Source organism: Plectropomus leopardus, chromosome 9 (assembly GCF_008729295.1).
Source record: "Plectropomus leopardus isolate mb chromosome 9, YSFRI_Pleo_2.0, whole genome shotgun sequence".
In the NCBI taxonomy this organism is placed as follows: domain Eukaryota; kingdom Metazoa; phylum Chordata; class Actinopteri; order Perciformes; family Serranidae; genus Plectropomus; species Plectropomus leopardus.
Genome location: NC_056471.1, coordinates 23,747,022 through 23,762,246, shown reverse-complemented (window position 1 = coordinate 23,762,246; position 15,225 = coordinate 23,747,022). Strand labels below are relative to the sequence as shown.

At 40.9% G+C, this 15,225-nt stretch overlaps 1 protein-coding gene across 6 annotated transcripts in view; it reads left to right on the top strand.

Annotated features, from left to right (window-relative positions):
- diaph2 (diaphanous-related formin 2) overlaps positions 1–15,225 on the top strand; it is a 462,271-nt gene that overhangs the window by 381,678 nt on the left and 65,368 nt on the right. For all 6 annotated transcript variants that reach the window (XM_042493107.1, XM_042493105.1, XM_042493108.1 and 3 more), the window contains one exon: positions 5,252–5,387. In XM_042493107.1, the coding sequence (XP_042349041.1) occupies positions 5,252–5,387 (136 nt within the window). The remainder of the gene's footprint in view (positions 1–5,251; positions 5,388–15,225) is intronic.

Here is a 15,225-nt window from a genome sequence, read left to right as displayed (position 1 = left end):
CTTGCCAGTGTTATAGGAAAGGTGGTTATTGATGTGAATAAAGCACAAAGGGAAAAGCAGATGATATGTTATAGAGGTAATAGTAATGACAGGGTAAACACTAGGTCATCAAGAGCTCCTTTTTTCCTGAATAGACAAGTCTGTCAAACATTTATTCAAGCGTCTTTGCTTTTCCACCTTCTACAGTCTATCCATCCCGCCTGGCACCGCCCCAAAAATTCCCAGTGTCAGGATGATGACATGGTGTCCAGGAGGCACGCTCTTAGTCTTCACAATCCATTAACATGAATGGCAAGGTCCCCTTGTCTGAATCTTTCTCCTCTCTGTACTCTGATCCCCATCTGAAACCAACTTTTCATTCCCACTGATCAAAGTGCAGCAACACACAACACAACGCTCCCTCAAGGATTCCAGAGTTGCATATCTGTAAAAGAGGCATCCACCCAAGAAAATAAATTATTCTCTCAAGCAAATAGCTGCATATGAATATTTTATTACTGATTTAAACTTTCCTGCTATGGATAAGGGGAGGGAACTGAGTGGGATAAAGTGTTGTGGTGCGGTTGGAGTGAGGGGGCTGGTTATAAGTTAATGTATTCATATAAAAACAATCCTTTAATCACCATATTCTTCAGATATTATTTATAGTTTTTGGCTCCTCAGCTCTGCTGACAGAAAGGCTAATCCCATCTGTTAGCAGAGCACAAGGAATCAATGGTTGTTTCTACTTGAATGTTGTTTTTATTTATTTTTTTTACCCTGTGAAAATAACTGAGCTAGCTCCTTTGCAGCGTCCTCATCAGCTTTTGTTGTCAGTGAAGGAATTTTTCGTCTGCTTAGTTATTTATCTTTGACAAAGTCGACCCACATCAACCATTACTGATTTGTTCCAAATGGCAAATCTAATGAACACTATGACTTCTTGGCAGCTAATAATTTAGAAAAGAGCCCTGAATTTAACCTCTTGATATGCCTGGTGTGCCTCCGACTTTTATTTTCATATTGAGACATTGAGTTGTTTGACTCAGACAGAACATCTTCGCTAACTTCTGTCTTTGTTGCACTGCCCTGTGTAATGCATTCACAGCACAAAGCATCGGCAGTATTAAAGAATTCCATTGCAATACAGTCACCCTAAATTGCTTTTACTAAAAAGCCAGGGCTTAATGCACCCGACCGACATGAGGCATTTGAGTAAACGCATTGACAGACAGTCCTCACAGAACTGAATGTAACCGATAAGAGAATCCATTAACTCTATTTTCCTTCTGTTTCATTCTCTTTCTCTCCCTCACTCCCATCCCATTCTCTTTTTTTTCTGCGTCCAATGAAATATTATTTGATTTCAGCACATGGAGTCAGTATTCGAAGAGTCCAACAATTTGTTAATTTAATGCTGCTGCCATATTCTGAAATAGAGTATGAGTGAAATGCAATCGCAGGGTCTGTATGTGTAATCCTGACCAGGAGCATGGGGGATGAGGATTTTTTCCATTAATGAGTTATCAAAGCGCAGCAGATGGGCTGGGATGAGCTAACAGTCTTCCTTGTTAATTGAGTGACTTTCTAATAAGACCAAAAGACCCAGACCGGGTTCGCAAAGTAGCAAGATAGAGCATCTATGAGATTAGAATGATGATTCGTGTGTGTGTGCTGCGTGTGCGGGTGTATCGGTCCACTTTGGAGCCCATTTGATATTTCTAAAGCTTGCTAATTCCTTCACAATATGACAAATTATCATAATCATGCTGATAATGCTGAAGATGATGCTCTGGCAGTGCTGCTCACCCCCACCTTCTTGCTGAATCACTGTCATGTTTCTTCAGTTTTTTTCACTTACACGAGCGTGACACAGTCATAAAAATCATTGCACCAGATTTCAGAGGTCACCTATCAATATGGGAATGTATCTATTCCGCAGAGCAGAAGTCTCACAATCTGTAACCTATAACTTCTTGAAGCCACCCCCCAGCACATCCTGGCACACAGCGTAACAGATGGCTAATAAACACATTTGCTGCTTAAAGCCCGGGCGCTGTAGTGTTTGTAAAATTCAAATGAGATATAGCAGTGACACTCTCTGTGTGAGATCACTGGTGCAACTGAGCAGTTGGAAATACTCATTGCTCCCTCATTGGACTGGCAAACTTGTATGCATGGGAGGGGAGCCATGCTGTGGGAGATGTATTGTGTTGTGCAGGGTCAAGGAAGAACAGCAAACACATTTCATGAATTATTGAAAGAACAGACCTGGAAAGGGAAAATGCCGCCTGGCCCTTGTTGCTAGATTGGACCTGTGGGTTGCACAGCATTCGGTTTTCCAGCCAGTTATAGATAGAGGAGTACTTATAATCTCCATCTTAGACACACCGGAGGCCACAGGAAGATGTGAGTGTGTGTCACAGCTGTGGCCTCTGGTGTGTCTAAGACGGACAGACTTTCAGGTTCATAAAGCCAGAATGTGCTGCGGCAATAGTGTTGTTGACAACCCCACCTGGCAACAAGGTGCTATTATGCAAAACCGCACATTTTGTTTTGTCTTTTCAAGAAGATTCTTACTCCATATTTGCATACCCCCCTGAGCAATATGTATACGGTACCAGCACCGCATTTTCCTACTTTGCACCGGAGGGGTTCAGGGCACACAGCCAGTTATTAACATGGCGTCTGGACTGCAGGGTCTCAGTGTTTTATTTAAGGGTAGAATCAAGGCCACAGAGGACACAGTCTATCATGGGAGATAACCACAGGGCAAGAATATTTTGGTTAAGTTTAAAGTGCTGCCCTTCTCAGCACATTTTTTCATACTTTTTCATTCCCTATACTGCACTTTATCTCTCTCCATTTTCTAAACATATGTGACTGTTTGACTTTCTGCAATTAACCACATAGGTGATTTTTAAAATGTTTTATAACATTCCATTATTTAGTTTGCAAACAAAATCCTCTTACAGCTTACATTAAATTATAGGTGTGAAAATCATAAGTCGCATAATTTTTTATTTGCCATAAAAAATGATAATGTACACAGCATATTTTGGTTTGTCTTGTGGTACTCATGCTGTCATGTTGCAGGACTACAGCAGTTGATAAACCCTACTCTTGGACCCAGGTGTCTTTGTCAGAGGGATTTATTACGTATAATACATTTATACATTTTTTAGCTCATTTAGAAGATCAAAGATTTTGTGGATTGTTTTTATTTGAATAAATAATTAAGCTCTCTTTTGGTGTCACTCTAACTGTACTGAAGATCTTAAACGAGGGACACGAGTCAGTGTGAAGGCCAAAAATAACTAGTTTCCATGGTCACCTGAAATCATATTGTGGATAAGAGCACTCAAGAAACAAAATAGCGAAATGCATGGATTTTTTTCAACATTCATACAGAATATTTGAGCAGTTGAGGTACCAGATCTTTTGTCTTATGTTCCGATGAGGCTTAAATCTGGTTCTCTGCACTGAAGATTATTTTTGTAAACACATCTCACGAGGATTGTTTATCTCTTGTATGTCCTCCTACAATATACAGAGTTGGCAAGAAAATGAGACCTGATACAATCAGTTGTTGCCAACGGCAAAATAGGGGCTGTCAAAGAGAATGGTAAAGGGAAAAAATAAGAGATCAGTGAAAACATATTTGTTGCTATGGCAATTAGCAGTGCTGTGTGATTAGAGCTACATAATTACGTTGCATAATCGTGTTTACAGTCAGAATTAGTTGTTTGTTTAAAATAAGTTTTGCCGGCAGGACTTTATTTGTAATCTGCATAATTTATCTCCTAACTTATGCTGTAGATGTTGAGCAATGCAGTAATATTACTTCAGAAATGAATTGAGTGCTGTCAGTGGATGAGGACGGGAATCAATTTGATCCGTGCTGACAGTTCTTAAACAAAACGTTAACTGTTTCATTACTGAGCATGCAGCACAGTGCTCATCCACTCTAATTCAACACAGCAGCAGGGTGCACGCAGTCAATAGCCCTTACAGAGTGTAGCTGTATCATTTACACAACCTTGATGTGGCGATAAAATGCAGGTTGATTTTCAAGTGTTCAACGACTTGAAGCAGCTGACAAGGCAAAAAACCTCTTCCTTCATAATGCATATAATACAAAAACCCACTCCTCTTACTCCTCTCTCTCTCTCTCTCTCTCTCTCTCTCTCTCTCTCTCTCTCTCTCTCTCTCTCTCTCTCTCTTTCTCTCTCTCTCTCTCCCATTCCCCTCGTCACCCGACAAGGAGACAGGGACCACGAGTGCTCGTGTACTTGGACATGGAGCAAAGCTCTACTATTGACTGACATCATGAGCTGCTCTTTCCTTGTTCCTTCCCCACAATCCCTGTAATCCCTCTGTTTTAGCTGCCAACACGACACACACATCAAGACCACAGGGGCATTAGATGGGGGGGCCTACTGTCGCCACTTATTATATCAGTGCACAGACAGGGCCGTGCCTTCACTTACTGACACACACACATATGCATACATAAGGGAGAAAACACCACAGATGAGCAGAAGATGCTCACGGACAGCATCGGCACGCAGGCTTATATCCACATACATTATGACCTCTATCACAGACACACATGCACTAACACCTATGACGGGGCCTGTCAGGGGCTCGGCCACGGGCATGGGATGAGAGCATTTTGTTGTCTCCAAAGGTCACACGGTTGCATCTTACTCTCCATTGGCGCAAGAACAAACTGACACATTTGTAAAGGCTGAATCGGTACTGTTGATTATCTCTCTTTCTCTGACTCCTTCCTGACATTTCAGCCGGTCACGAAGGAGGAGGAGGATGATATCTCTGTCTCCATCCTCAGAGACTGACACTCTGCTGCTGCACTTTTCTAATGCAATGCCCCCCACCCCCCCATATTGTCACGGGAAATGTCCTGGCGTCGAACATATGCATGATGATCATCTCACCTTTTTTTGTGTCGTATCAATGTATTATTGACAACAAATCAGCTCTGTGCGTTATTGTAAATATGTAAAGCAGTGCAGACGTGTTGCAGACAAATATGCCTGTATTAAAAAGCCCATACACAAAGCATGATATATTGTTTATTCCAGGAGCTTATCTCCAACTATCAAACCTGTCTCTGAATAAGAATTTGCTGATGGCATGCTGCCGCTTCTGAACACTATACAGTAGTGCTAAAAGAGTGGTGGTGGCAGAAGCCAGATTCTGATTATATCTGTCTGTGTGTCTGAGTTTGTGTGTGTGTTTGCCTCATCAGGAAGCAGTGAAGGAGAACCACAAGAAGAGGGAGATGGAGGAGAAGATCAAGAGAGCCAAGCTGGCGAAGGAGAAAGCAGAGCGGGAGAAGCAGGAGCGCCAGAATAAGAAGAAGCAGCTGATTGACATGAACAAAGGTATGCCACTTCTCCCCGCGCCACCACAGAGACAGAGACGGGGAGGCAGATGGGGAGTTAGGACGAGGAGAACAGGAGGGTAGAAAAAGGGGGTTTCATGGAATTGTGCTTCACACGGATTTGAACTCTGAGGGAAGAGGATAATGTGTGGGAGTGGGGGGAGTCATCTTTTTCAGCTGTGAAGGAATCTTGCTCCCATAGCCAATACAATGCTTCCAAACAACAGACAGATTATGCTACTTTTAGCTTGTTTTTTCCCATGGTACATTTGCTCACATAGAAAGAAACAACCTCTCTTCGCAGTAATATTCACACGCATCTGAAAACATTTAACACAGGAAGTAGCAGTGGTGTAAGTCAGAAATTCAGTTTTTGGACTGTCATTATTACAAAGACTTTATTCGAGCCCTCATAGAAGTGGCAGTGGCACGCAATATGTAGGTCACGTGTACAGGCAGGAAGCTGTGGTTGACTTATAAAAGAGGCTGAAAACGTCTCTAGATGCACTTCACAACACGATCACGCCATTATTATCCATTTATCACAGCTCATGTGCAAGCAACACGCCAGAAAAAATGATCATTCCTCCAGTCTGAGATTGTTTGCGGGCAGCGGGCTATATTTATTGTTTTGATTCATTGGAATTACTCTGTTGTCCTGCAGCGATGCCAGTAAACTGCGTATTGATCAGTGTAAGTTGCAGTTGTTCAGACATGAAAAATTAGAGCGACAGAGCTGGATGCCTGTGTCTAGTTATGCCAATGACATTGAGAAGGAATTTAAAGCCTGAAGGGGCTTTGCAAGCAGTCACTGTGGTCTTTTGTCCATTTTTTTTTTTTTTTGACAAACAGACTGGGATTTCCACAATTCACCAGCTTCTAAATGTCAGCGCCAGCCAAGGACCTCTCTGTAGCTCAGCCACATTGGGAAATGTGACAAGACAGTCTTCAGTATGCCACAAACTCTCCAAGATAATTGATGCATGCTACAGTTTTTTTTCTCTCCCTGAGCAGTGACCTCTTTGAAAGCTTCAGTTTTAATAATCCAACATGGCTGAGCTGAAGGAGTCTGTCTCCCCCTCTCTCTCATTCTGGCTAACCAGATGGAGAAAGGGTAGAGAAGTAGGTATGATATTAAATATTTCTGCCAGAGCAGATTTTGATCGCAGTTTCTGAATGCCATAATATGACTCGCATGAATAAAACATGAGGATGACATGGGCAGCGTTGCCTGCAGCCTTGGAGATAGCCGGGATTGTCCTCCACATCAACACCTAGCTTGTGGGACTGTCGCGATCACTGTGACCTTGGCAGTTATGAAATACACACTTTTTGAATTCAGGAAGAGCTAAACTCAGAGTGCGTTTTACCCTGCCACGGTTCTTACCTGCATTACCTACACATTTTATTTTCACTTTGGATAATTCCTTCCTGTGTACGAACTTGTCTCTTTGTGAAATGCAGTGAGATAAAGGACAATCAAAATGAGAAGCTCTTTAAATGGATCCTGTGAATGGAAATCTGAACTTGAGCCAGAAGCAGGTTGGAGGTCACAGCAGCTTGGTGTTCTCTCTCAGTTTCTCTTAAAATTGTTTGGTTGGAACACACACAGCATTATATTCAGTGTTTTCTTGTTGCACATCTTTCTTTTCTCTGCCTCCACTCCTCTCCAGTTGACAGCCTTGGCTTGAGAGCCTTGGCTCTTCTCTCCCATTCTGTTTCTTAAATTCTATGTGTGCGCTTTCAGATATTTGGAGGAGTTAGTTATTCAAGGAGCCTTTTCACATCAATATTTCACGCCGAGTATCAGCCGTGTTTTCTGTGAAGGTTGATGAAAATAAGGTGGAGTTAAGCACAAAGAGGCTTTTTTAATTCCACTTAGCATTAATAAATAATGTTCAAACATTTCCCACATTAATTTAGCATTTTAAAGGTGGAAAGGCTAATTGATGAGGTGAAATGGATCTCCAGTTTTATACAAATTTTCTTGTTTTCATTATTTTGATATTAAGTGTGGTCTCAGATCGATGGATAGACGGATTTGTTGGCCTGAATATAGTACATTTTTATGTTTACAAATCCATTAGCATGAGCAGATGGAGCAAACATATGGCCATTGTATTATGAAAATTACGTACATTTCAATATCTCTTGAATGGATTTACTGATATACTCATTTTATTGCTTAAAGGACTGTTTGATGGATCATACTATTGTGTTTAATGCAATTTCAAGAGGCTATTTTTGAGGAGGGATAGATTTTATGTCATTTCACAAATTGCGACCTAATCCTCTTCGCTTGCAAATGATTAACAATGAAATGCATATTTAATGAGAGTTTAATTCATTTAGCTTTTGCCAGGATGGCACCAGGGTGGGGGAGGGGAGACAGACAAATGCTTTTAGGAAACACATAAAAAAAAATAATTTTTCTCCCATTTCCCAGTTGATAAAACTTGAGATTATCCCCTCTGTAAGTGCATTGACGAGCACTTCTTCAATAAGCATGACTGATAGATGAGACAAGTGCAGAGCTAAACGTGTTTTCCTTGTGAAGTATTAGAAATCCTAATGTAGGAAATTGCTTATGAAATCATTACCCGGTCACCCCATTTGTTTTAATTTGCTCTAAGTGGATTTCCATATTCTCTTGAACTGACCAGATGTTCAACATTTACCAAATCGCTTTACTTCACTGGAAATAACTATTAAACACTGCAGAATAAACCCAAACTAATGCTTCTGTCTGAAATAGGGGAAGATGGTTCATCATCACAGGATTGGGGTTTTTTTTTTGTTTTTTTTTTTTTTATTGCGCCATATGAGACAATGTCGTAAGCAGCATGCCGAGTGTGTCAAGAGCCAGAGCATGGTGGAGCATCTGGACTTTGTTTCTCTAAGGCATTTGTGAGGACTAGCAGGCCCCTCTGGCCACCTACTCGGCTGGCATCACCGGGGTCAGTGCCCCCGTCTGGGGCAAGTGTCTGCACCCACATGTCAACTGTGTACCCCAGTCAAATCCACTGAGCTTTGAATAGAGCCGGAAAGCACACATGCCGCTTTGAGCACAATGCAGCTTGGCATATGGCACATAGGAATAAACAAAAAAGCAGGACCAAAAAAAAAAAAGTTATTTGAACATTTTATTTAGTCCAGGCATTTCTCCCAGGTACCGCAGAGAAATAGTGAGGAACTTTCTGTTTAACAGGGTTTTTGTCAACTTTTCTCAGACCTACTTTATAGGAGTATGGTTTTCAGTATGTGGATAGTTGTAGTAGCTTGTGTAACAGTCCCCCTCACAGTATGAACCTCTGAAAAACATTTTTAGTGCCAACCTGAGGAATATCAAGTTTAGGAGCCTATTGGTTGTAGCCTGTGAGTTTTACAACACCTTTTTATGGGTGCACCAACTGCTATCTTACTTGAATGCTCACATTGAATATAATCCAGCTGGACTTATTTATGAGATTTAATCATCTTCTTAACTAATCTTTGCTGTCAAAATAGAATTGTCTGATTGGAAAACAAACTTTTGTAACAAACTATGTGAAAACAATTATTTAACTGGTCCTAGACAGTATTGTCAAAGCCCTCAGAGCACATTAAGAGGCTTCACAGATGCTGTTTTTATGATTAAGTTTTACCTGCAAAGTGATCATTTTTTACAGTATGAATTAGAGCCCACTCAGCCGCTTCAATCCATTCTTGGAACAGCTTGCAGACACCAGCAGAATGCTGAGCCATACATGGGCTCGCTCTGTGGGAATATTAACGTAGAAAAATAGGTTTTGTCAAGGTGTTTGTGTTAATATAGCTATTGAAACACACATTATTATCATCTTAAATATGGCTGCCTTTGTTCACACAACAGCTGGAAATTTTGTATACCTCATACTTTATCACAGTGTTTAAAAAAATGACTGAGCCCATGAGGAGAAATCATTGGTCTTATTATGTAAAACTTCTCAAAGGGACACAGCGAGAGATATTTAACAAGATGTGCAATGATTGAAGTCCCTGCATGCAGTGTATGGTTTATTATTCATCATAATTTAATCCTTACATTGTGTTTCTTTTTAATTTTAATATATTTTACATTTATTTTGCATCTGCCTTTTCTCTGCAAAAGCTTTTTTATTGAGTGCTGGTGATAGTCGTCAAGGCATTTTTCCCCGTTCAGCACGGCCTGCTAGAATGAGGTCTCCGTGTCTCTATGATTCTCTGCAGAGAGCAGTTGGCATGTTGACAATGATGGGCCTGCAGCTTCTATTTATGCATCCTCCTTGTCAACCTTTCACACTCTGAGGATGAACTAGTGTATGTTTACATAAATAAAAGTGGGCTCCACTCACAAAAGCATTCCATTTTTTTGATACCAGAAAAAAATAAGTTAGAGTAGGCTTTGGCTTCTTTTTAGACCTCAGTGTTTTTTAATTTATTTTGTACATATCAGTGTTACCAGAGTTGTAAATATGGATTTCAGAATATTTCCATGTAACACTGGACAGATTGTACACATTTTAAGATCCATATCCTTTACAAATTAAAGGCATACCATGCAAGAATTTCCTAAAAAAAAATAATGTAAAGAAAGGTTGTTTTCCAGGCCTTAAAATGGTTTGGCATGAAAGAAATGTTTTGAAAGATTTTATAATAGACATTGTTGGTTTTTTGAATGCAAAACTTTAAAGGTCAATATCTCAAAACCCCTTCAGAGATTAAATAGAGCCTTATAATTTTAAGGTGGCAAAGTCATTATATCCATTGCATAAATATTATACACTAAGTCAATTTATTTGAGGCTGTGGCTCAGAAGTAGAGCGGGTGATCAGGGAAGGTTGGTGGTTTAATCCCTTCAGCCAACATGTCAAATTATCCTTGGGCAAAATACTGAACCCCAAATTGCTCCTGATGTCTGCTCCATTAGTGTGTGTGTGTTTCCTTTTGAATGTATAAAAACTGAGTAGCACCTTGCGTGATAGTTTTGGCCACCAGTGTAAGAACGTGTGTGTGAATGGGTGAATGTGACTCGTTGTGTGAAAGCGCCTTGAGTGGTCAAAATGACTAGAAAAGCGCTACATGAGTGCGGGTCCATTTTCCTTTTTTTTCAGCCATCTCCTGATTAAGAATTTATAACAGGCAACCAATATTTATCCTTCTTTCTCAATTTCAGTTCCTGCAGTCTAATCAGGTACATCATTTTCAAAATTAAAAGTGATTTTGGTTGAAAAAAATAGTTCCCAAGATGCCATAAATTCCAGTCCAGAAAGGAGTCCATCATGAAAATGATGTTCCCACAAGATCGCCAACAGTCAGATTCAGCAGTTCGAAGAGTTTATGAGATCACTTAAATTGATTACATTAAGCCAACATGTCCTCATCGGAGTGTTTTCTCGTGTTGGTGCATTTTTCCTGAAAGACAAAGTTGTGGACTTTTATTTTTTTTCATTTATTATTTACTAAAGCACTTTTTTTTTTCAAATTCAGGTGTCTAATAGTGTGGCATGCTAAACTAAACTGACATATTTCCGTGCAGCTGTCTGACTGGTTGTGGCTGGCGGAGTCCTGTCAGCAGTGACAGTGGCAGAGATGTGGATTGATGACTTTGTGTGACACTGACAGCTGCCGGTAGGCCAGTGCATACCTGCATCGCAGCTATGCCAGCTAGGAAATCATAGACGAGCGCTGACAAGCATCGGTGGGGAGGACAGGTTAGCTCTCTGAGTTTGCATAGTGTCTCTAACAGCACAGCCGACATGGCAAACAATATCACCAGGGAAGATAGCCTCATGGAGACGTGCAGGTCAGAAACCTAAGTAGATAAAAAGAAATGTTTCTTCGAGAGATTCCTCCATTCCTCAGCGTAGCTTGGAAATGAAGCCAGTATTAGGAGGCTAAAGCTGACCTTCATGTTTTGCTACAGAATATAACAAACAAGGACAGACCTTTCCAGGATATAATGATGATTTATGGCACACTGCCTCTGAATTTGCTGCCTTTTTATCCCCTTAAGTGTCATTTCTTTGTCATGCCACTGATGGCTCCCATGTCTGGTTATATATTTGTAGTTTCTGATGAGTTATAAAAATGAATAATCTTTCCTTGCATCTGCATACAGACGTTGCAGCAGTTGAATGCCAAACTCTGAGCAAATTGCTTTTTTCTTCATCCCTGCATTTGAGCTGTCGATCCGGGGTGCAGGATGTGCAAGGCATGCTCTGAAACTCCGGAGTACAGATTGGTGAATTCCATCATTACCTTGAAAGACAGGAACAAGGGCACCGGGATTATCTGCTGTCATACACCCATTCTAATAAATAACAGCATATTAGATTGTGCTATATCTGCCGTCGAAATCAGAATCTGCCTCAAGGCGACGATGGCGCATAGACTCTGGCTGACTGCATCTCAACTAAGGCCCACAAGAGCAGGCAGCATGAATAGAAACCTGCAGAAAAACGAGAATTATTCATAAGCAAATGACATGCAAGGATTAAATGCATCTGATCGACTGAAAAAATGACGTTCTGTAAGTGAAGGTAATACAATAAAACACTCATCCTCCCAGATTATAACATTTCCAAAGCATTTCCATAAATAAATGTCAGCATGAGGAAAGCAAGCCGGGCTTCACAGGAAGCCTTTTAATATTCTATGATAAATACCATAGTTCATTAGCAATTAACAGCAACACCAGGGAATACTCTCTCCCACATTTTCGTCTGTCTGCCTCATGCAGTAAATTGTCAAGCTGAATATGTATTGTATTGTTTATCATTTAATTTTGTGACACCCTCTTTTGTAACAAGAGAAAGACAAAGAACACTAATTGGATTGCACCTTGCAGCTTTTAATCACTTTTATCTTTAACTTAATTTAGTTAAGGTCACAATCAAGGAAGTGAGACATGCATCAGATAATGTCTTTTCTGCTTTCTCTTTCTTATTCCCTCTGAGTCTGCAAGTCTCTCTTTCTGTGTGTGTGTGTGTGCCCCCCCCCCCCCCCGCGCGCACACACACACACTATACCCATCCCGCCATGTTCTTTTCTGTCATCCCATTGCTTTCGTAAATGTTCTCCCTCTCCTTGGTGAAATCAGCTCAGGCACAGTTGAATCTCATTAATTTGTGGGTGGTTCAAGTGTCTGATCATTTCCCCTCCCAGATCTGGACCTCACCAGTCACTTTACAGTCAATCAAACCTAATTACCCTCACTACAAAGACCATCAAATCCCATTGTCAAATCCATTTAGCTTCCCCAGACAGCCCCGCCTTTCAGTGGTGCAAACAGCCCATGTGTGGTTTGGTTCAGATGTAATCTTGATCTGGATTCCAAAACTCTGTGTCCGCTATCCAAATGTGCCACTCGTGTAAAATCTACACTGACCTGGATGGATGAAACCCAAAACGTTTATAGCATCTAAACATACTTCTCCATGCCAAATCCTTTTTAGCATCTCTTTTATTTTGATAACCTGATTCGTTTAAGTGACCCTGATATGAACACTCACATATGCTGAATGTGTATGGTTACGATTCCCTGCATTATACATATGTGCGATGCCTGTGATGTTCTATGACACCAATAGGTTAGGGCTGCGCTTGTTCATACAGCAGCACAGTAAAAGGTATTAAAAGATTTGAGATTAACCCAAACTCCAATAGAAACGGCTATTACCTGCACCTCCTTGTCTGAACAGCTCAACATGTATATGTCCTCTTTGGCAATACCTCCCAGGCATTATTTAAAACTAATCTGTTTACGAAAAAGCATTGAAATTGTCCCAGAAGAGTCACAAGAAGTCCATTGCTTACCTTGATGATTAAAGGCAGATTTGTAGTTGTTGTTAGGCTCCACACAGTGTGTGCCGTATTCTACTCAGTTTTGAGTGTTCATACTTGGTGTTTCTGCAGCTCTGCAATTACATCGCCAAAATGCTAGTTGGCGGTGTGGTTTCAGTGTGTTGGGTTTCTGTGAAGTCAACTGATTGGTTCAATGAGTGCACCTTATAAACACATAGTAATCAAAAGTGTAAAATTCGACTTAACATTCAGATGCAAAACAATTCTCTATTACTAGACATGTTTACCCACAAATACAACATGCTAACATTATGAGCATAAAGCTATGACTTTATAAATGGTAAAAAATAAGCCTAGCAACTAGGAGAATTTTCTTACACACATATGTATAATGCAGGGAACAGCAACAGCATGTTAACAATTCTGCTCCAGTATAGGAAACAAGGTTTCAAGACAAAACACTTTTACTAGACACTTTTTCCCTGCAAATACAACATGCTAACAGTATTAGCATAAGCCTTTGATAATTTACATTGCATAATTTAGCCTGCAGCTGTTGGAGTTTTCCTCTGAAGCCAGGAACAACAGCAACATTTAATAAAGGTAATATGACAAAATTTTGCTCCATTATAATGCAGGTGGGTCACTGACAGAATAACCGTTTTATACTAAACATTCTAACGTTATTAAGCTGTAACCTTACGTTTCCTTATGAAATAATAAATCTAGCAGCCAGCTGACCTTTTCTTTGTCTATATGAAGGCAGGATAAATCACACACAAGAGCCCAAATGCTTTTTTGTGGGGGCTTTATTGTCTTTACAGTGTATTTTAACCTATTGGTGAAATTAAAGTAAATAATTTTCATTGAGGAAAGTGATTTTCAGTTTACAAAGAATAACAGCATCCGCAACACTGTGACTGTAATGTGATGCAATTACATTTTTGGGAAAGTGCATCTCAGGTTATATTGTAGGCTGGGCGTGAAACACAGACGTCTGAGACCGCTTGATCTCTTGGAAAATCTTGAAAAAAATCACTTGCTATTGTCACTAAAAATGCCAATTGAAAGCACACTGTGTTTGTATTCATTATTAAATAGCAAAAATATTTATTCGCAAACAAGAATACGCAAAAATATTGCCTGTAGGAAAGCCTCCCTCCGTGGGTGGCGCTGTTTCAAAAGGTCCACGAACTATGACCTAACGTGACCCCGCTACAGCCAGGAAGCAGTGCTCTTTCTTCCGCCTCAACGCTGCTCCACGATAACACATCTGTGGGTTACACATCTGTGGGTTACACTGGGTTAAAAATTGTGGACTCAGTTAGGCCTAGCTACGCTACGAGTCACGGAAATACGTCAAAGAGAAAGCAAAGTTCATTGCTTGATAACTTTGAAATCACTACTAAAAAGTTGAATCGAAATAAAAACGAAAGGGGAGCAGAGACGCCGCTCCTCCACCTCCTGCCCAGCCACACCCCAGACCCCAGACCCCGGTCAGGTGGAGGATGAGGGCTCCGCTCAGGAAGCCGGAGACCGACACTGACCTGCGGCGGCAGCTCCGAGCACAAGCGAGTTAGCATCTGCTGTGCATGAGGTGAAGATTTGTACAGATACACACTCCTTTGCGTATGTCGGGTCCGTGTGTGTGTGTGTGTTCGCGTGTGCGTGCGTGCGCGCGCGCAAGGATTTGTTGCAGCAGCAGAGCATAGTTATGCTGGATTGTGTAGTTGTTGTTGTTGTTGTGTAGATACCGGCCTGGGTGATGTGTGTTCAAAGCGTGTGTATGCAGTGGTCATAGTCTTGTATATTGCGTATTGAATTTGTGTAAGACTTAAGCATTATCACTGAAGCATTACATAGGGGGGCCCCCGATTGCCCCGTGATATTTAGTACATTGATTGTAGCCCGTGGCTAGGGTATGCGTCCAGAGCCTACGCTGTAGGTACAGCATTGAATGCAGAGGTATGGATCCCTCCGTAGGCTGCACTTCCTGTTCGTAACAGATGACTATTAGTGCTTAGCATGTACAAATA